This window comes from Pyrus communis, chromosome 7 (assembly GCF_041283825.1).
Source record: "Pyrus communis isolate YQ-2024b chromosome 7, ASM4128382v1, whole genome shotgun sequence".
Lineage (NCBI taxonomy): Eukaryota > Viridiplantae > Streptophyta > Magnoliopsida > Rosales > Rosaceae > Pyrus > Pyrus communis.
In genome coordinates, this window is record NC_142571.1 from 4,436,180 (window position 1) to 4,458,914 (window position 22,735).

Sequence of the window (22,735 nt, forward strand, 5' to 3'; positions counted from 1 at the left end):
GCGAAGGAAAGCTGGAAAGTCATAAGTTCTTGAGGTGTTTTTACCCTAATTTTGAGGGCGTATAGATTGCCAAACCTCGGTTCATGTTGAATTGAACTTGAGAACTTTCACTTAAAGTGGAGAGAAATATCACTAAACATAGTTCTCACGTGATTTAAATTCATGTATTAATAAAATCATCCACCCAACAGAAGGATCCACTTGGTGAAATCATCTTCCACTTTGAGTTAGAGCACGTATGGTCATTAGATTTAAAATCAGGATTGTGATACCATGAAGGAACGTTTCAGCGTAAAACCAATTGGTAGTAAGAGACTGATCTAACTCCTTAAAATCCGTTACGAAGTTTCGTAACTCTCAATGCAGAACAACACTTCACATTCTCACACATACTGATGCACGTTCACACATAATACACGGTAACAAAGCACACTCTCATTATTTCAAAAAAAAAAAAGAAAAAGAAAATGATGGAATTAAACAATTGTACTTCAATAAACAATAAATTGACCCAAATTACATGGAACAAAATCATGATTTGGCAAGTTGAAGAAGGAAGTCTTTTAATGGACAAACATATTCTGCATGACATGCTAATAACATGCCTTATTACAAACTTTGCAATTTACACACATATTACAGCAATTTGGCTCCCAAACAATTAAGCAATATTTGCCTAATGGAAACAGAAAGCAGGATCTGTCACAGGTAACTGTACTCGTTGCTCCCCAATGCCTTGAACCAAAGTAAAATTGCCACACTGCTTAAACCACAAAAGAGCACCAGAATGCACAGAACTAGAAAACACATCAGGAACCTCTCCTTGCCATTTTGTCCTGCAACCGCATTCTCCAACCCCTTCTTCAATCGGCGCAGAACCCGAGGATGCTCGCTAGTATGGGGTTCAAACCATGGCACAGAATGATGTAACATATTTACCTGCGGGCAAAAGAAAGAAATTAGCTCGTATTAGATTATGTACTTCGGAAGAAAGCATAATTAGACTCGGGAAATTTAGCATTACCAAAAAACTTGTGTGGCTGGAAAATATTCCTTCGAGTTTTTTGTTAGTCCATGAAGTCTTCATTTGGGTTCTTTCATGACAATCGGAAAATTCCATGGATTCATCACCACCAACCAGAATGGAAGACTGAGTTGATGCCCTCTGCACATATGTTAGTCCACATTTTTAATAACAAACACAGTAGAGAAAGTAGGAAGAACGAAAGAAAATGAATCAGGCACTGAACATGTTACTTAAGCCTATGATTTCTCAATTTCTCTTACCATCATATTTCCGGAAGATTTGCAGCAGACGGGACATGTACTGTAGTGACTACGAGAGAAAGCCTGGTCGGAATAAAGGAGTGAGATTTAGTGCAATGACTTCTCATCACTCTTCGTATAAGGGTTATCGAAAACGAAAGTAAGGTAGCATAATTATGTATCAAAATCATGTGAGATGAATAAAGACCTCCAAGCAAACTACATGCATCAAATGGCCACATGGTAAAGCTCTGATGCTTGAGGTTGATGTGAACAAGAAGTCATTGCAGATGGGGCAGTTAGCTTCGAGGCATTTCTCCCGGCACTTGTGGTTCACTATACTTATGCTCAAGCAACAATTGCACTTCATGCAGTGAAAATAGTCGATGCCAAGGCCCTTCCCAACACGGCATAAATTGCAAAATGGACAATGATAGACATTCCTGAGGAACGAAAAGTAACAGTTACATATGTAATTCACCAAAATAGTTCTTGTGTACTGATACGAAAAGTTGATAACTCACAACTGCAGATTTTGTATGAGAACTTAGTTACCTGCCATCATCAAAAAGTTTGCATGAATTACAATAATATTTTGCCATTGAGAGTCCGTTGCAAGAAGGCGTGGAGCATATTGGCTTGACTGGCTGAATATTGAGGCAGCGCATACACATCATTTCCGATGTTTGTTTCCTGCAGCAGAAGACTAGAATATCAGCTACCTATATATATAGAATTTCTCAACTTGAGAAGAAGCTTCACCATCGAGAAATTACCAATCCATTTTGTGGTCACTGCCAATATCGTGGCAAAATCTACATGTAAACAGCTTGTTGCAGCAAGTGGCATGGAGTTTGCAGTTTCTTTTGTAGTGCTTACACCCATATACTCCTTTTTCGGAATCTTGAAATGTTGGTGACCGTCCCACTAAATCTTCACCCTCACAATTATTTCCTGCTGAAGCTCGGGATAAACTCTGCTGTGCAGCCATCCAGTAACTGAGATAGAACCGAATAGCTTGTAATGTAAGAAATATGACCACGAACATGAAGAAATCTCAAAGTAGATATTTGCCATCAGACTAACCTAGACATTAGATTCTTCAAGTTATGCTTCTTATGAGAGTTGAAGGCACGATCAATTTGCCGCACGCTTCCTTCAAACATAACAATCAATCTTAACAAAAGAATATAGAAACATGAAAAGTAGAACAAGATCAATATAAGATATTTGTATCCATGCAGCTTTTCAAGATAGCACAAACCTTTTGGAGAAAAGCGACTTTCAAGCCTCCGAGTCTGTGAACTTGAGAATGAATTTCCGTTAGAGCTTTCATTTAACCATTCATTGAACATTGTATTTTTGGTCACCTGATTAAAGGTATTCATCATTTCACTCCGTTCATGCTCGGTAAGTGCTGAACTTACCCAGGGTAACATAGATTGTAGCACGTCAGCACCTGTAGTCCCCAGTATGAAACCAACCATTTTATTTTGATCCTCCACAGAGAAGTGCAATCCAAATAGTGGCCACAGTTCAATCTCTTCCCTTGTCATGTGCTGGTCTACCATAATTCTTAGTGACTTGAGCGATACACGAAGCCTGATAGCTAATTCATGGTACTTTCTCAAGCATTCGCTTGACTCACCACCACGAGTACCAGAAAAAGCTATCGCACTTCCGTGAAGGTGTGAAAGCTCAAAAAGAAGACCAGAAATATTTTCAAATGCCTGTTGTTCTTGCTCATGATCCAGTGTGTGTGAGTGACTCACATTGTGAAGTTCATCTCGGGATTCCAGTGCCGGATACAATATATTGTCCTCAGCATTACTATGAGCTCTGGATAAGTCCCATAAGAAACGGAAAAATCCACTGAACTGCTGAAGAAATATCTCATCACAAGTGCTGACCTTTTCCGATTCATTGTCAAGATATTCCAAGTCACGGCGTATGGCCTTATGAACTTTAAAAACAACATCAATTGGTTGTAAAGGGTGAGAAGCATTGCTCTCTTGATATGGAGTGGAGTAGATGTCTCTGCTTGACAATGTGGAAGCACACCAAGCACGTGATAATTGACCAATTTTCTCATCACTACTAACAAACCCTTTGACAGGACAGCGCCCGCTTGCACTTGAGCAGGAGTTGTCATTGAGAGGCTTGCTAGCCCAACCACAAAAGATCTCGACCAGAGCAATATCTGATGCTGGAGCTGTATCAAACAATAAATTTTCAAAAAAAACGTAAAATTAGATAAACAAAATATAGATTACGAGAACAGTATTTATGTCGACACATGGCCATGAAAGAGGACAGAAATAGACCTGCCAGCTGCATGTTTTTAACAAAGTTGTTGGCTTCATTTGCAGTCAATGAGTTTACCATCCATGGCAACGCACGCTCAATTAATTTCAAGGGCATCACACACAAGCTTTGATGCAAAAGTTCCCGTTGTCTTTTGACGCTTAAGTGCTTTCGCACAAGTGGAAGGACCTAGACAGACAGAGAGCTTAGCTGATGGTTCCAAGACAGTAAAATGCTTCATAACTTTCCAAAAGCTACGAAATATATCTCACAAGAAACTAATTTATAATTAAAATAGTGGAGCTCACCTGAACTTCCTCATTGTCGAAATGCCCCTTTAAAGTTTCCATTAGTCGATCAGCATGTGAGGCTATCGTTGAATTAAATTCTGTAATGGAAGAAGAGATTGTTCCTGCCTTCTGTATACTTTCAATCAAACACATAAACTCTTTGCATAAACTTTCTTCGTTTGTGCGCTGCTGAAAAGATAAGGTTTCTCCATATACTGCGGGATACATGACTTTTGTCTCTGCAACACTGCAGAAGAAACGCGGTAGAAACTTAAAACGAAAGAAGAGATATAAAAAATAATAATAACAGAAAATTAAAACAATTGAGCAACAGCACTAAGAAATATTTGATGATTAATTAAATAATTTAAAACTTATTAATTCTCAAGAGGACCTGTGGAAGATACAAATTTCGGCAACAAATTGAAGCTTCTTATGGAAAGCTAATAGATCATAAGTAACAGCACCAGAAATACTAATCTTCTTGGCCTCCTCGAGTATCTCATGCAACTCTCGTTTAATAGCATTGTGCCAAAGAATTACAGTATCTACTGGATGTTCGCCAGAGAACTCAGATGCAAAGTCTGTTTCGTCTGTCTGATTTGATATCATGCTTGCACAATAATCTTTCCCTTCCATCCAGGCGAAAATAACTTGTTCAACAAGATTATCCTCTCGAACTATATTCCTCAAATACTTTTGAAGATAGTGATATTCATCAGGGGAAATAGAGGACGACAACCAGGGGAGGAACTTTGAAAGTATATTAGTGGGGATGCTGCACAAAATCTTCCAGACTAAGGATGCTTGTTCTTCATGTGAGAACTGAGTAAGCAAAGGGAAGACCTGATGCATTAAAAACACCGACAGAAGTTAAAAATAATTTTCATTTCAATCCAGGATATTGAGCAAAAAGGCCATAGATTTATGCATGTATACGTAGACATATACGCAAACGTATAGTACACATTAATCAGTCGAAAATGATTAGTGTAATAAGAGGATTTTCAAAAACTATGGACCAGAACTCTATTGCAGAAAAAGGTTCGAACAGCTATATTTTCATATTCATGGATGCGCATAGATTTTCGGATTATTATGGAAGATCAAAGGAATACATCAAACATCCAAAGCAGCAGAATTACATGCAAGTACTTGTTATGGCGATTGTTAGAGCATGAACTCGAGAACCAAGACGCAAAGGTAAAATGCTTTTAAACAACTAAGGTAAAAACCAATGTAAAATAGTTAATTCAATTTCAAATAGGTATTTTTGAGAGAAACTTGTCCTGTAAAGAAATACTTTATTCACAATCAATCACAATGCTGCATGCGTATATGTGCATTGCCCAGATGTGTACGCATGTTCTTAGGGACAGGTCCGAAGGAATGACGTGTAATAATCGACTTTAGTTGGGACAGCCAAAACCCTAGCTATTTGTCAGTGTCACCGATTCTGTATAGGAGTACGATTCTCCTACTCCTGTATAACTTAATCCCACACCACTCTTTCGGTCAACCTCACAGTGTGGCTAAATAAACTTATCATTAATTAGGTTTCCTTTACAAATCATCTACGCAAAAAAAAAAAATCAATTAAATAGAAAATCGGTTAGTCATCTAATTAGAAAACCGATTTGACAAATAATTTTTCATTTACAGACATGTTGGTTTATACTCGTTCTTTCGGATCAATCACTCTCCACGAAGATGTTCAAATCTAATATGTACTAAGGAAGTTGTCATCCGATTCATTTTTGTAATTGTTTAGTATAGCAGATGCATTGTTTGATTCATATTCTGTTTGTAGCGAATAGATATAGTCCACTTATTACAAAGTACATGCATATCATCGTCAGACATTACAATTTATTTTCTTGAAAAATCGCGTGCTAATTGACATGCAATTGTTAATTGGAAAATGGGATATACCTACCTTTCTTTGAAAATAAAATATTGAAATTAAAAAATGAAAACGCATATCATTGACGATATATAAAAATGATATGACTTCTCAGTCATTTGCATATAGGACTTCTCGTATATAAAAATTTATAATCTTCCCTCCTTCACTTAATAATATTAAATTAAAAAAATAAATTATATCTGCATATTTCTTAAGTGCATGGGTCATCATTGTGTATTTATGTGACCGGCCTCACAACAACCCCTCCAACAATCATTATTAAACACAGGAATTACAATCTATAATAAATTAACTAATAAAATATAAATTAAAACAAAAGCAAACAAAAAACTAATACCTGGTCCTCTTCCTTGGCCATGCACTGAGCAACAAATGTTTGTAAGGCTGCTGTAAAGAACACCAGCTCCGTTGGGAAACTTTCCCCATTTTGTGTGCTAGAAATTAGCAGCTTAAACAGGTAATCAAAAGCAGTCCTTTCACCAATGTGTTGAAGTAAGTACGTGGGTGCCATATTTTTCTCCCGTGTATAAACAGCTGCAAATATTGCCTAGAATTCCAAAATTTATAATAATTTAATTCGGATCAATAAATAATTTCTTATTTTGACATAGATTGGTAGACATTTCATTTTCTAACCCCTGATTGAAATTTCAACTAAGGTCAATAAAAAAAGAAATTCCTCCCAAACTGAGGTCAACGTCACTTGCTTTTTACCCTCCGCTTAGTATTTTTCCTCTCAACTGGTACCGGGTTTTGAAAGTATGAATCTCACGTCATGAAAAGAAAAGATTTCGCAAGTATAGATAAGTACTTGGGTTACCCTAATATTGTCATTAGATTTTTATGGTAAAATCTCAACTTTCTTCAACTGAGAGGTCTTAAGTTCGACTCTCATAAATGATGAGTTCAGTATCAAATCATTATGGTTGACCCATCCGACTTAACCTAAATCTCCCACCCCAAATATAAATATATCATTGTATCCAGAAAAAGGTCAATACCACTTAAAAAAATTTCATCATTTACCTTTCAATGCTCTCATTAAAAGCAAAAAAATGTTGATTGACCCAATCCTAATATTAGTAATAATTTTTTACCTCTAACCAAACTACAATCAATACATTTGCATCGACTCTGAAATGTAAGGGAAAAACAAACTTTTTGTAGGGAACTAACGCGTGCAACTTGGCAATTAAAGGTGGCAAATCAACTCATTAAATTGTTAATGAGTACTAATTAAGACCCGTTTTAATTTGATATCACTATAATATAGATGTGAGATTGGTAGTGGTGATGATGGTGTAAGGTAAAATCAAACAAATGGATCTTAATGGGTACCCATTAACAACCCAATGAGTTAATTTTCCATCTTTACTGGCAAGTTTTGAAATGTTAATTTTTCTATTTAATTAATGTTTGTGACAAATGAAATTGGCAAGTTTTGTTCGGTTAATTTTTCTACTTAACAAATGTTTGTGATAAATGAAATGTTTTAACTTGATAGTACTTGTCACTCAGCATGCCTCACTGCAGAGACACTTCCCACCCAAGTTCCGCTACTAATGCACATACAATATATACACGTTTAGTGCGACAATTTGTACATACCTCGTCTTTGACATTTAAGTAGTTTTCATAAATCGATTTGAGAAAGTTGCACCGCTCCAAAAATGCCCCAACAACTGCATGTGAGCCCATGGCATACCCCATTGCCAATTGGTGAAGCACACCAAGCTCATTGCATATAGTAGCTTTGTGAATGAAGAAGATGACTGAAATTGGTGACTTGGGCACTACCAACGTCGCCATCTCTTAATTAGTCTTTGTTGGATGGTTGATTTGAGTTGCAGGTCGGAGTAGAGGACTGGTGGAGGGAAGCATATATAGTTGGCAGGATTTACTAAACGACATGATGTTGATATCAATTAGAAATCGTCCGCCCCGTAGATTTTCCACGTAAAAAAAAATAAAAAAATGTATTCACGAAATGACTTTCAAATGAGCCAAAGGCACACATGCATGATTATTGCCATTGTCGGCCATTATATATGGAGTGTCGACATGTGGAAAAAATTGTTCAACTAATGAAAATTTAAATAATAGAAAGAATGAATAATATAAACCAAATTTGGTTGCATGCAAGAATATAAGAGAGGTTTTGGGTCTTAATTGTGCATGATCCTTGCCATGCCTCCTGCTCTTCTATATTTTGTTACTTAATTCGCAAAGAAAGCCCAAGGAACCTTCTCATGCTTTGCTCTTTTATTTTATTTCTTATTTTATTGTTTGAAAAAAAAAAATCGACATTGTATTATTGGATACATTGGATGTGAAGTGGAAATCAAACAAAGGTGAAAAAACTGAAGGATTAGGGGAGTCAAGTTACATAATCAGCAGATGAAGGAGCCGGAAAGACGTGACTTCTTTCTTGTTCACATAAACCTTTTTCTAAAGAGCAAAGAGAACAAAAGCAAGAGCAGCTTTCCTCCCCGAGCACTAATTCTAGCAGTTCCTTCTGATCCTAGAAAACGTATGAAAAAACCTGCTACGGAACTAGCTAAGTGAATGGAAAAAAGGTAACCAGTTGACGAGGCACAAGGGCGGGTGTAGCTAATTGTACTTGGGAAGAGGAAGAAGCAAATAGAGCAAAGGCCTCCTCTTTCCTTCCGTCCGATTGAAGAAGAAAAGAAATGGATCGAATAGGAATTCTCATTGACCTACTTAACTCTTATAAAATTTGGTTGTTGAACTACTCTTGTAGTCTTACTCTTTTATTCTTGTAACATGGAGTACAAGTAAAATCACTACTTTTTTTAGATTCTCTCTTTATATATTGTATATTTCCGAAACTTATGTAGACTTCAAAGCATACAAGAAAGCCAATGTTTTCCTTTTTAGGAAATATATGTTATCTATGTCTTCAATAAAATGCTTTGTTGTTAGTTAATACTTTTAAATTGTTAGTTTAATGGCTAGCTGACTAAACGGTTCAGTGATGCCACCATCACACTGTTTTGGAATCAATGGGCGAAGTTTGTCGGTCTCTAAGATAGACTGTGCTTGTTCCGCAAGATTCAGGAACCTAATCTAGCAAGGAATTAACGAGTATGGGCATCTCCATCATTTATGGCAGTGCGCAAATTTGATTCCAATCTAAAAGGATTCGCATGGAGCATTGATTTATGTGTTGGGATGAACGTCCTCCCTCTATAGCCAATGCTTCTGTATTTATAATGCTAACACGCTTCATGACCACGTTGTAAAGTCCATGCCGTGAGTAACTAATTCGCCAAAAATAATTTTTCCTAGGAATATACTCTCCAGAATAAACCCACGAGATTGCATCACCGATCTTTCAATTGGCCAAAACTTGACAGCCCGATGAGTCTGATTGGAAAATGTCTAACTCGCTGCAAGGGTAAGTGTCAATCCCAAAATGGAGACGTGCTAATGGCTTGCAAATTATCCCATGGACGTGCAAAATTCTCACGTAGGCCTTTTAAAATTTAATCCAATATGCAAGCAAATTATCTTGACATTTTCCAATTTCAAGATGATGTTACCCATAATGGGATAATATGGCTGCGCATGAATTTATCCACCAATTTGAGATGGACACTGTTGTTTTGCTTTCAGATTAGGGATATGGTTTGCATCCCATTTATCAATACTAACTGAAATTTATTTTAATATCTTAACAACCATCCCATGGCTTAGTACACAAAGTCGAATAGTGCAAAATCTAGTCCAACCACATAGACATTGACTCCAAAGGTGGAAGAAAAATCACGTCTAGCGCGGCACTCTAAAAAAAATCACAACTAGGAGTGCCTAGAGGAATCTTGACCAAGTTGCCGTGGCAAGACTATGGATGCAAAATAATTTAGAGAACTTTTTGAAGTTATTCAGTTAAATGTTGATGTGCTAAGTCAATTTTGACTTCGTAATTGAGGTTTTGTTCTTACCAAAACAAAGGCTGCATTTTTCTTTTGACTAAATTCCACCACAACAAAACTACGCTCCTCTAACAATTTGGTCCAAATCTAACTTAGACAAAGTTCTTAGCAGTTTCCTCAAACACACCAAGCCGTGGGACCAAAGAAAGCTATCACACCAACAACTAGTCTAACGATGGCTTCTCTTTTTCAAGCGACTCACTTTTTCGAGAACACGACTAAGGTGACCAAGGTCCCAAGACAGCCCCTCTTAGGCCCCATGATCGAGAAGTTGACTGGTTGATAGTTTGATCAAACCTAAATGTGCGGCCATGATTTGACTTTCATACGTTGTGTGTCTCCCCATCCAAAAATTATCTAGAAATGAATTAATCAACTACGCGTAGCTTAATTAATTAGTTAATTGGCATGACAAAGTCATGGCTTAATTAGAAATCTTGAACTTAGTCAACTACAGATTCTCAACACCTATATATATGTGCACGAACGCGCATCAACATTATCCAAAACATAAACACATTCAAACACATTTAGATCGATCAATTTGCTATTCAAATTAAAAGTTCAGCTAGCCAACCATTAAACACAACAGCTCAATCTCCCCTCTTTGTATCTAGCAATATCAATTTATCGGTTGTTCCATGGAGAAGCCAGAAGGATATCCACAAGTAGACGATATTGCCACATGTAATGAGCCATCAAGTGCAACCACTTCATTTTTCGGAACCAAGAACGATATGTCACTGCTCGAGAGCGGCCTACTCCGGAGAAATGTTGGTGACATAGGTGACACTTTCTACAGATTTCAGTCAAAAATTGGCAAATCAGTTGATCCAAGGTTGCTAGCGCTGGTGGAATTCTTTAGAGAACTTTACTTTCGAAGATTTGAACTATTCAATAGAATATTTCCCGGGGTTCAGGATAAATTAACTATTGTGCCTAAGAAATTGGGTGTGGCATTAGCTCAAATGAAATCGGATCAAACCAAAGCACATCGGACAATGCAACGGAGTCTAAGTATTGGTTCGCCGCGTGATTTCAAAAGAAGAGAATCCGAAATGAGGCTTCAGCGATTCAAGGTCAGGACTATCGTTGTAGATGATGTCGTTGATCAAACTGCTAAACCCGGTGGTTCCAAGTGATCAATGTCCTGCAGAAGGATCGTGGTGGTGGAGAATGTATTCACCTTTTGATGGGATTGGTAAGAAATAAAGGGTAAGATTCAATTCTTAAAATTGGGTTGACATGAATCAAGAACACGGATTTTTTAAGTGATTAGATTGATGAATTCAAAAGTGATTAAGGATTGGTTAGGGTTAATTACCTTCAGGTCCTACGGCGGGGCAGTAGAGCAGGAAGTCATTGAGATCGGAGCCGAGAACCGGGAAGCGGCCCTCACGCGCATAGGATTTTAATGCGGTGTCCATGACGGCGGCGATGAGCTCCTGCTCGTTGACAACAAAGCGCATCGGGCAGGCACTGCCTATCTTCGTAGGGTGTAGGTTTGTGGATGAGCTGTTGATCCAAAGGGCCGTCGGGGCTTGATCTAAGGATGAACAGTTGATGAATGGAACTTCAAGGGGCGTTGGGCTCGATCTTGAAGAATGGGTGTATGAGTTTGTTGAGGTTGTTGATCCAAATGGCCGTTGGGGCTTGATCTTAGGACGAACGGATGATGAACACTTTCTTCAAGGGGCCGTCGGGGCTTGATCTTGAGTCGGTGGAAGTTCTTCAAGGGCCGTTGGGGCTTGACCTTGAAGGAGGATTTGACGAAGAACGAAGAGTGTTTTCTTGATCCTTCGGGATTTGCTTGAGAGCTTTAGAGTTTCAAGGCTTCAAGGTTTTGGTGTGATGTAAATTCCCTTCTTTCTTTCTTTTCTCTTTTTTTTCTTTTTTTCAAAATGAATGCCTTGGCTTCCTATTTATAGAATTCAAAAACTTGATTTTTGGATTTAAATAATCAGATGAAATAAATCATTTCTGCCAGGTATTGACACATGTCCTATTTGATGACCTTTCCAATTTATTTCGATTTTTCGTTGAGTCACACGCTACATGTAAAATTTATGTGACACGTGAGCGTTGAAATTTTAATTATTGGTCAACATTCATTTCACCGAAATTTTGATGTCTACAAATGCCCCCACTTCAAGGCGCGTCGTAGACATGTGCTTGTCACGTGTAGAAGATGCGTTTTGAAGTCCCTTAATGTAGATGTCAACCCAAGGGCCGTCGAGGCTTGATCTTGAATTGGGCTGGAAATTTCTTCAAGGGCCATCGAGGCTTGATCTTGAGTTCGACTGGAAGATTTTCTGGTTTCCTCCAATCGTTGATTTTCCACAGGCTTAATCTTGAAATGGGCTGGAGGATTCTTCTGGTCTCCTCCGAAGGTCTGAACTTACTCCTTTTATCTGGAGTTGAATTTGATTCAAGGGTGGTGAACACTTGATTTTGAATCGGACTTATGATTTCTTCAAGGGCCATTGAGGCTTGATCTTGAGTAAAAATAGGACCATGAGCGGTTTCAGGATTCAGACACATGACAGGCAAGCACGAGGTGGAGGTGATGATCTGTTTCTTTGTTCAATCTTTCCAATTCATATTTGAAGAGGGTTAGAGGATGACTCAGCATATGCAGTTGTTGCGTTTGCTGACGATCCACAAGATTGATGTTTCATTGTCACTCGTCTTAGCTGTTCTCCAAGCAGATGTAGTCCCTTCTCTGGAAGTGTATCAACCGTTGAAGATGACTACTCGAGAGCAACGCTAGGTAAGCAACCAGGCAAAGGTTCCAGGTAGTCGGTTCCAGATCGGAAGACTGACTCCAAGTGCCGGCTGATTGCTCTCTTTCTCTTTGCCATGCGAGTAATAACAAGGACAAAGGAAAAGACAGGGAAAAAGCATGATATGAGATATCTTTGCTTTCGAAAAAGCAGCGAATGAATCAGCACATATATTTGTTGTGTTTGTCTCCACATGCTTCGATGTATCATTTTCACTTGCCTTACTTGCTCCCTTTGCAGAAGTGGTATTTCCTTATGCAGGTTTAGCATCTTCTCTTGTAGTATTTGTCCTCTGATGCAGGAGTGGAATGCAAACCTTGCATTTGAATGGACCATCACTTCTTGGTGGCAGCGCAAGTTTGAGTGGAGGTTCCAACATATTGCTTTCTCTGTCCTTGTCTTGGCAGGTGAGAACAAGGGCAAAGGAAAAAACAGGGAAAAAGCATGATATGAGATACCTTTGCTTTCGCCCTTGATGATATGAGATACTTTTGCTTTTGAAGAAGCAGCGAATGAATCAGCACATATATTTGTTGTGCTTGTCTCCACATGCTTCGATCTACCGTTTCCTCCTGCCTTATCTGTACTCCAGGCATCTGGTATCTTCTTTGGGGAAGAAGAAAAAATTGAGTATTTCGAGAGGCTTTGCTGGGAGTGCGCCCTCAGAGGTGAGGAAGAGTTGGGCATTTTTTTTTTTTGCAGGTCTGCCTTGCCATAAAAGATGAAGGTCGACATATATAGGGATTTCCCAATAGCAAGTGGTGGTACTATTCCTTTACCATTGTCGACAACTGTTGGGTAATTGAAACAGTAAGATTCACGCGTTCTCAACTTTGTCAGAAATCTTTGACAAAGTTGCCCGTGATTTCTGCAAAGCTGGGGTTGCATATGAAGGGTGATGACAAATCTGGAAAAGCCCAGCTTTTGAAATTCAGAGAGTGATGACTCTTCGATCTTTGAACGAGCGGCCCGACTTTTGAGGTTTGGAGGGTGATACTTCTTTGATTTCTGAACAAACGCCTCTTCGATTTTTGAGCAAGCGTCTCGTCGATTTCTGAACAAACGCTTCTTCGATTTTTGAGCAAGCGTTTCTTCGATTTCTGAACAAACGCCTCTTTGATTTCTGAGCAAGCGCCTCTTCGATTTCTGAATGAACAACCCTATTCCTCCTTCTTTTTTTATAGAGGCAAAAATTGTGTGGTAGTTGGGATAATGATCTCCACGCGTTTTCAACTTTGTCAGAGATCTTTGACAAAGTTGCACGTGTTATCTGAAAAGCCGAGATTGTGTCTGAAGAGCGTTGCCGAACTTTACGCAGGAAAATCCGGCTTTTAAGATTTGAAGAGTGGTGTCTCTTCAATTTTTTTGAATCGATGGTTGTGTCGCCTCTCCTTTTATAGAGGTATCGATCACCTCCAACATGCATACTTTGAAGATTGCCCATTTGTGAAAATTGTCTCCGGCCCTTTGAGATTTAACTCCATCCACCCTTCTCTTTTAACACCTTTGAAAATGGCTAACCCATCGAACATTTGCTTAGATTTGAGTCTCAGCAGTGATCCGGTTACGCCGCGTCAGGCTAAGGTATGGTGCTCTGCAAGGCTAGGTTTGTGGGTGAAAACCCAGGCCGAGTTCGAGAGAAGACGGAGGAGGAAGGGGTGTACGTGCTGCTGAAGCTGATTAGTAGAAGGAGAGGGCTCGCAGAGGAAGACGAACACGGACAGAGTGCTGGAGTCGAGCTTGGAGGTAGTGCAAAGCGTCGAGCTTCACGATCGGCTAGTCGTTTGACAGCGGTCGTTGAAGTTCTTCTCCGATTCAAATGCAGCAGCAGAGGCAATAAGATGGATGAGGTCTTTGGGTGTGAGTTGACAAACTTTGGTTTTGTTGATCACATTCAAAGGCAGCAGCCATGGCGGAGGTGCAGAAGCAGCCAAATCTTGAGGCAGAGATCTTTCTGATGTTCGACAATGGTGGATAGATCAGCCCCTGTGCAAAATTCTCCTCGGAAACTTGCCCCGCCAAGGCTTCCGAGGCTGCCAGAAGCATGTCATCGTGAACACGGATTGCTCTAGAGATAACCAAACCCAGACCAAATCCAGGAAAAATGTATGCATTGTTGGACTGGCCAGGAACAAAAACTTTGCCATTGTACTCAACAGGATCAAATGGACTTCCGCTGGCAAAAATTGCGCGACCTTCACTGTAAGTATAAGCTTCTTCAGCGGTACATTCAGATTGTGATGTTGGGTTGGAAAGAGCCAAAATGAGAGGTTTCTCATTGAAGGACGATACTGCTTCAATCACTTCCTTTGTAAATGTTCTTCCAACACCAGACGATCCAATAAGAACTGTTGGTTTAATTGCCTTGACAGCATCCAAAAGATTATCAACAGGCTCATGCTCATGAGCCCCAGGCTGCTTAAAATGTTGAAGAGAATCTTTACGAGAGATAACAATCAATCCCTTTGAATCAACAAGCCAGATCTTCTTACGGGCCTCTTCCACAGGAACTTTTGTCCTTTTCGAGATCTCAAGAGCTATTAGTTCTGCTATACCGGTACCAGCTTCTCCAGCGCCAAGGAACAAAAACCTATGCTCAGACAGGGAACCACCGATTAACTTCAGTGCTGCCACAACGCCTGCAAGAACTACAGATGTCGTCCCCTGTATGTCATCATTGAAGGCGAGATGAGATGGACGAAGTATGAGCTGTCGATGAGCGACCGCCATGGTTTTGCAATCGACCGGAAGCGGAGGAGGCGGGCGACGGGCAGACGAGAGACTATGTCGACGATTACCTCCGGCGGGAGTTCGGCCATGGATGCTTGGATTTGAAGCTGCGTCGTATCGAGGGTGGATTTTGGAGTCTTCATTTCTGGAATTTGCTTGCAGGGTCTAGGGTTTTTTTTCACTTTCACTTTCTTTCAGAGTGTTCTTTGCAGTTGGGGGGACAAAAAATGGAGAAAGAGGAGATTGCTTGTCTAATGAGGTTGGTGTACCATAAACGAGCCTCTTGGTAGACTCCTGAATGGTTCCCCACGCGAGACCAGCAAACCCGAGTGCTCTGGAGAAGGGGGTGGAACGTGGGCTGGAAGAATGGGCCGTGACCTGTGTTATGGAGAACTGCAAGTCGAAGGGACGGATGAAGGAGAACACGCAGATTGGGCTTTAAGAGCCGGGCCCGGGCCTGGCGGGAGAAGAAGCAGAGCTCCTTGCACAGCAAGCTCAAAACAATTATGTGTGTTTGAGAAGGGATGGGCCTGGCATTTGGGTTCCTCTTTTTGTGGGTCTCAACTTCTGTTTTCTTTGAGTTGGCACAAGTCTTAAGTGTAGAAGGACTCCTTCTAACATGTATAATTTTTTTTTTTTTTTTTGAATAGAGAATATATATATTTTTTCTAATACATAGTAACATATGTATATATATATATATATATATATATATTTTTTTTTTTTCTTTTCTTTTGTAATAAAATTGACTTTCTTTAATGAAACATTTATTTATTTATTTTGATGTGACTGTACTTGAAGTTTTGAAGTTTCAAGTTGCCTACGTACTCTTCCAAAGAAGGGATCAAGTCATAACGTAGTTCAAATGAGTGATGGTTTTGATGATGATTTTGCCGTACACAGTTTATGCTCTTGCGGGCCAGGAGCGTGGTGCGTTTGCTTTAGGGGTAGTAGCGCTTCAAAAATCTGCCGTTGATGGGGCCGATCTTCAACCCGTCTTCTGCCATGATTAAGTAGGCGCCATTGGTGTAGATCTCTTGTATTACGTAGGGTACATCCCACTTTGATGTGAACTTGCTTTTTGTCTTATGAGTTGTAATGATAGGCATATGCAATGCCAGCACGAGATCTCCGGCTTGGAAAGACCTTGGGCGGACTTTCTTATTGAATGCCTTGGATAACCGCGCTTGGTAGCATTCCAAGTGTTGTTGAGCTTCGAGCCTTCTCTCATCCAGTGCTTCCAACTCCTGAAGGCGCAACTTTGCATTTTCTTCATCAGTCAAGCCTTCTTGTATAGCCATCCTTAATGAGGGAATTTGACTTTTGAGCGGTAGAACAGCTTCTACGCCATATACGAGAGAATAAGGTGTAGCTTGGGTATGAGTCCTATGTGTAGTCCTATATGCCCAAAGTGCTTCACTTATTCTTTCATGCCAGTCTCTCTTTGTTCGGCCGATTACCTTTTTCAAGAGGTTGCACAGCGTCTTGTTGAATGCTTCCGCGAGGCCGTTGGCCGGAGCATGATACATGGAAGACTTGTGCTGCTTGAACTTGTATTTGTCGCAAAGCTCGTCCACGAGTCGGTTGGAGAACTGTTTTCCGTTGTCAGTGATAATGTAGCGAGGCACCCCATATCGGTGGATGATATGCTCCTTGATGAAACGAACAACAGTTTCCTTTTTTACTTCCCTTAAAGGTATGGCTTCAGCCCACTTGGAGAAGTAATCTGTTGCAGCTAGGATGTAAGCTTCCCCTGCAGATGACTTTGGCGTAATTGGTCCTACAACGTCCAATCCCCATGCGTCGAACGGCCATGAAGTAACTGTAGGGTGTAATGGTTCAGGCGGTTGATGTATGAAGTTGGCGTGGAATTGGCAGGCTTAGCACCTTTTGGCGTGTTCCAGGCAGTCCTTTACCATGCTCGGCCAGTAGTAACCCATTCTTTTAAGCCAGAAATGTAGCTTTGGTCCAGACTAATGTGCCCCACACACACCTGAATGTGTTTCTTCCATGGCTTGATTAACTTCTTCCTCACCTAGGCATCTCAGGAGCACTCCTTTAAAAGAGCGTCGGTAGAGTTTTCCTTTGTAGTAAAGGAAGCGAGGTACTCGTCGACGTATTTCGGAACGGTGTCTAAGATCATCTGGAAGCTTTCCGTGCTCTAAGTAGTCGATCAGCGGCTGTCTCCACTCTTCAGCATCGACTGGAAGTACTGAGATGACATTTGTATCATCTAGTGATATTTCATTAACGAGCGGAATCACCCATCTTTGGCAAATTGGCACGTCTGCAACTTCATCTTTTCTTAGTGTCATACTCGAGGCTAGATTAGCGAGAGCGTCTGCCATTTGATTTTCCTTTCTTGGCACATGTTCTAGTGTCACAGCTTCGAACTTTTGTAGTAGTTTGGTCGCTAGCCGGAAGTATGGGACGAGATCATCTTTCCTCACCTCATATTCAGTTAAGAGTTGATTGATTATGAGCTTGGAATCGCCATATACCTCAAGAGCTATGATTTCCATGTTGATCGCCATTTGGAGCCCGATGATCAATGCTTGGTACTCAGCAACATTGTTGGAGCATAGCTCATTCAGTTGGAAGGAGTAAGGTAGTATTTGCCTTTGTGGCGACATGAATACTACTCCTGCCCCCGCTCCGTCTGCTCGTGCGGATCCGTCGAAGAACATCGTCTATGTCGGGAAGATGTCGATGTAGAACACCTCCCCGTCAGGCAAGTCGTCTGAGATTTTCCAATCAGCCGGGATTGGATGATCGGCAAGGAAATCTGCTAGCGCTTGTCCCTTGACAGCTTTAGCTGGGACATAGATGATCTCATATTGATTAAGAAGCAAAGCCCATTTAGCGAGTCGCCCTGTCAAGACTAGCTTAGTCATAACGTATTTGACAGGGTCGGCTTTAGCAACCAAGTGGATGGTGTAAGCATGCATGTAATGTCTGAGTTTCTGAATGGCAAACACCAAAGCGAGGCACATCTTTTCTATTGGGGAATAGTTCAACTCAGCGTCGGTGAGAGTTCGACTGAGGTAGTAAAGTGCTCATTCTTTTTGGGATTCATTCTCTTGCGCCAAGAGTGCTCCGATTGAACTTTCCTGAGCAGCAATATACAATATGAGTGGTTTCCCGGGCACAGGTGCCCCCAGGACAGGTGGACTTGACAAATATTTCTTTATGCTTTCAAAAGCATTATGGCATGTTTTGTCCCATACGAATGGAACATCTTTCTTCATAAGGCGACTAAACGGTTGACAACGCCCTGCGAGGTTGGAGATGAAGCGTCTGATGAAGGCTAGCCGTCCTTGTAGACTTTTCAGCTCGTGCAGGTTTCTTGGCTCGGGCATGCTTTGAATGGCCTTGATCTTTGATTGGTCTACTTCAATACCACGGTGCTTGACGATGAAGCCGAGGAATTTTCCAGAGGTGACGCCAAACGCACACTTTAACGGGTTCATCTTGAGGTTGTATTTTCGCAGCCTTTCGAACACTATTCGCAGATCCTTCAAGTGGTCTGATCTTTTCTTCGTCTTAACCACCATATCATCTACGTAACATTCTACGTTTTTGTGTAGCATGTCATTGAAGATTTTATGCATTGCGCGTTGATACGTAGCTCCAGCGTTCTTTAGACCAAAGGGCATCACCTTGTAGCAGTAGATACCTTTTGGAGTACGAAAGGCTGTTAGTTCCTCGTCTTCGAGGGCCATGCGAATTTGATTGTACGATGAGCCATCCATGAATGATAATGCTTCATGGCCAGTGGTTGCATCCACCATGATTTCAATGATTGGCAAGGGGAAGTCGTCCTTTAGGCAAGCATCGTTGAGGTCCCGGAAGTCTACGCAAACACGTATTTGTCCTGATTTCTTAAGGACAATGACGATATTGGAGATCCACTTAGGGTATTGCACTTCTCGAATAAAGCCTGCTTCGATTAGCTTGTCGATCTCGACCTCGATTTGTGGGATAAGCTCAGATCGATAACGTCTTTGAGTTTGCTTTATCGGTCGTGTTCCAGGTCTGACCGCAAGATGATGAACAACGATGATAGGGTCCAGGCCGGGCATTTCTTTGTAGGTCCAGGCAAAGACGTCTTTGTACTCTAACAACAGCTGATAATACTCCTCTATCTCATCTGTACTTAATAATGCAATTACAAAGATAGACTTTGGTTCCTTGCTTGTACCTAAGTTGAGTTCCTTGAGATCATCAATTGTGGCTTGCCCCCCATCTTCGAGTTGTGGTGGTGCAGCAGTGACATCTTCCTCGGGGATTTCGTCTTCTTTACCTTCTTGAACCGTGATGTGGAAAACATCTTGGATCTCCTCTTCAGTGCCGTCTTCTCGAGCTTGTTGGCATAAGGATTGTCTGGTGTTCTGGGAGAGGCGTTCCTCGCAATCTGCATAGGAAGGAGCCTTGACCGAGTAATTGAAGAAGTCTTCTGGGAAGAGGTCGCACATTGTGATGGGGATGGACGATCTTTGTGTCGAAATTTCATTATCTCCAACACTTTCACATTGTTCTGGAGGTTGGCGAAAGCTGCTTTCCCTCCTTTCTGATTGGTGCACTTGTGGAGAAGACATATGTTTCTCGTGCAGTTTCTTCGGAGTGACATGAGTCCATCCTTCAATTTCACTTGACTTGGAGCATGCCCCCAACAGTCGAGGTGAAGACTTTGAGTCGAAAAAGCCAGAAGTGACATCTTTCTTTGGGATTTCATCTTCAGTGCCGTTCTCTTGGGTTTGTTGGCATGCAGATTTGCCAATGTGGACGATGATGCACCTCCTTACCTTCAGTGGTCCTTTTGTGTCGACCTCTAGGATTGCTTGGCGCTTCATCCTTGAAGGAATTAAGCTTCGAACGTCGTCTTTTTCTCCTAACCCATCGAGTTTTTCTTCCTTTGGTGTTGTCTTCCTCTTTCCAAAAGGCTTCTCATTATCTTCAAATCTTTCTGAAGCTGATCGTCGCAGAGGAGAGATAACTGTGTTGCTTTGTTTTTTAAGCTTTAACAACCTTTCAAAAACAGAGCTTTGGGATGTCGGCGCGTTAAGCCTCTTGAAGACAGAGGTTCGGTCTTGACCACCAATGTGATTAAGCACTGAAGTTCTGGAGCTTGAATGGCTCATCCTATCGAAGACCGACGTCCAAGGGGAGGGTTTAGGCTCTTCTTGGTCTTGTTCAATGCTCACGCTGACGTATTGGGTGCTAGTGTTTTTCGCTTTGTTTGAAATCATCACTGGTGCATTTGGTGTGAAACCAAGTCCGGCTTTGTTGTTGTCAACTCCGTAACCATGCTCCTTCAACTTCTTTTGAGTTTTGGTGAGGTTACGTTCTTCGTCAGTGACAGTGTTTGAAACCTTCTTTCCAGCCACCGCAGAAGAAGCGAAGTCGTACCCGGCCTTTGACATGAGTTTGTAGGCGTTAGGGTCGAAACCTTCCTCGGTCCTCTTGGTTGGAAGAAAGCTTGATTCCACCTTCTTTGGTAGAGCTTTTATGAAGCCTTGTGGTAGTCTTGCGACCTTAGCACCCCCTAGCTGTGTCAAAGGCAAAACTGCATTTGTTTTGAGCAACTTCACATTATCCGTGTGCCACTGTGTGTCGGCTTTTCTTGTTCCAGTTTCGAATGGAGATTGACCATTCTTTCTTCTTGACATCGAGATATATCGAAATATGGGTGCGTTCGGTTCTTCTGACGGCATCCTACTCCCTTTGGTTGTTGCAGGTTTAGCAAACTTGTCATCGTCTTTACTTGAAGATGGCACGGCCTGCTCTTTTTGCTTTTTAGGCATGGCTTGCCACTCCTGCTTTTTAAGTGCTGCTCTGCCCGTGGATTTGATCTCTTCCGGAAGGGCTTCGGGTACCATCTCTTCATCCATGTAGAACTTGGCATCTGCAAAGTGTGATTCGGCTTCGGTGAATGGCTTGGTGTCACCTTGAATCACCTTCACTCCTTCTCGGTAAAATTTTAGGCATTGGTGAAGGGTGGACGGCACTACCCCATTTGTGTGGATCCAAGGTCTTCCTAAGAGCAAGCTGTAGGAAGTTCTTACATCAATCACGTGGAATATCGTGCTTGATTTGAGCTCACCAAGGGTCATCTCTACTCGGATCATGCCCATCGCCCTTTGTCCTCCTTGGTTAAAACCCTGGATCAGCAGACGGCTCAGGGATAGTTCATTCACCTTGATGCCGATTATGGTCATTGTTGATTTTGGCATGATGTTTATGGCCGACCCACCATCCACAAGCATGCGGTTGACTTTGCATTCCTTTATGTACCCGGAGACGAAGAGAGGACGGTTGTGAGGCTTTGATCCCAACAGCAGGTCTTCGTCAGTGAAGTTAATTACGTCATGGGTGGCACAACATGTGGCACATTCAGGTGGCTGAAGCTTCGAGCCTTCGTCGTTACTTTCTTGCACTTCGTGGTCGCCGGGACCTGCCAAGACTGCTGCTAGTGCTCTTCGCATCTTTTTTGGCAATGGTAGCGCTTCCTTGATGCTAAAGTGTGTTGGCAGACCTTCTCCAGGTGTGAGGGTCTTTTCTACCTCAGTGGCGATAGCTTTGCCTTTTGAGGGCTTTTCTATTTCTACTTCAACCATGTGACAGGCCACAGTAGTGCACTGTTGAAAAAAGTCATTCGGGAAGTATTCATGCAAGGAAACGGGAATGCGTGGCTCCTGCTCCGTAGGTTCCCCAGCATATGTTGTCTTATCATGCTTTATGTTTCTTTTAGGCTTCGCATTGTTGCGGCCGTGGTGATTTCTTCTTTGTTCCACATTTGGCTGTATGACTCGTGGTCTTGGTTTCCTTGTCTTTTTGTAGGTTACCAATATCCATCCTTCTTCATCATCAGCATGTGCATCTTGGTACCTTCTCTCCAGTGATGGTTGTGTAGGAGGTGCCGTGCAACTTGAGCATTCACGAGAACGGTCAGGTGTCGTTTGGAGAGGCACAGGATTAAACGATCCAAACGCAATTGTAGTGGTATGCGTTGCGGCCGTGTCCTCAAGGTCGAGCTCAATTTTCCCTTGTTGTGCTAGCTTCATGATGAGTTCTTTGAGAACGAAGCACTTGCCAACAGGATGGCTCACAATACGATAGTACTTGCAGTACCTAGGATCATTTGTGCGATTCATTTCTTCAGGACGCTTGCATTCGGGTAGCTCAATCACCTTTTTTTCCAGCAAGTCATCTAACATGGCAGCCATGTCAGAGTCAGGAAAAGGGTACGTTTTCTGTTCTAACTCTCTCAAGGTGCTCTTGTATCTGTCTTGGGTGCAAGAAGGCTCACTTGTCTTTATCTCCTTCGCTTTCTTCTTGGAGGAGATCTTGATGGGCGCTGAGGAGGTCTTGATGGGGGTAGTGTTGACGGTGAAAGCTTCCTTAGCGGGCTTCTTCCCGGTCTTGTCTACATTTGGGGCGAATACTTTATCCTTATAGAAGTTAGTAATCGGCTCCTTT

At 41.4% G+C, this 22,735-nt stretch overlaps 2 protein-coding genes and 1 pseudogene across 5 annotated transcripts; 1 reads left to right on the top strand and 2 right to left on the bottom strand.

Annotated features, from left to right (window-relative positions):
* Window positions 1-471: 471 nt before the first annotated feature.
* Window positions 472-7,640, bottom strand: LOC137735491 (zinc finger protein BRUTUS). 4 transcript variants are annotated; one of them, XM_088698040.1, is made up of 13 exons: window positions 7,396-7,640; window positions 6,125-6,334; window positions 4,255-4,706; window positions 3,879-4,107; window positions 3,591-3,759; window positions 2,531-3,478; window positions 2,353-2,422; window positions 2,043-2,264; window positions 1,822-1,959; window positions 1,475-1,709; window positions 1,288-1,350; window positions 1,025-1,165; window positions 472-939 (listed from the first exon to the last, which is right to left on the bottom strand). In XM_088698040.1, the coding sequence occupies exons 1-13, from the start codon at window positions 7,594-7,596 to the stop codon at window positions 703-705; spliced, it is 3,315 nt and encodes a 1,104-aa protein (XP_088554166.1). In that variant the 5' UTR covers window positions 7,597-7,640; the 3' UTR covers window positions 472-702. The 4 variants fall into 4 exon arrangements, with proteins under 4 accessions (XP_088554166.1, XP_088554167.1, XP_088554169.1 ...); XM_088698041.1 differs by having other exon boundaries at window positions 2,353-2,418; window positions 2,527-3,478; window positions 7,396-7,635; XM_088698043.1 differs by lacking the exons at window positions 6,125-6,334; window positions 7,396-7,640 and adding an exon at window positions 5,006-5,324 and having other exon boundaries at window positions 2,353-2,418; window positions 2,527-3,478.
* Window positions 7,641-10,258: 2,618 nt separating this feature from the next.
* Window positions 10,259-10,936, top strand: LOC137733613 (uncharacterized). The gene has a single exon (XM_068472746.2). It carries the CDS (start codon window positions 10,385-10,387, stop codon window positions 10,883-10,885), a length of 501 nt encoding a protein of 166 aa, XP_068328847.2. The 5' UTR covers window positions 10,259-10,384; the 3' UTR covers window positions 10,886-10,936.
* A 3,405-nt stretch (window positions 10,937-14,341) lies between these two features.
* Window positions 14,342-15,256, bottom strand: LOC137707760 (NADP-dependent malic enzyme pseudogene; annotated as a pseudogene).
* Between the last annotated feature and the right edge of the window lie 7,479 nt (window positions 15,257-22,735).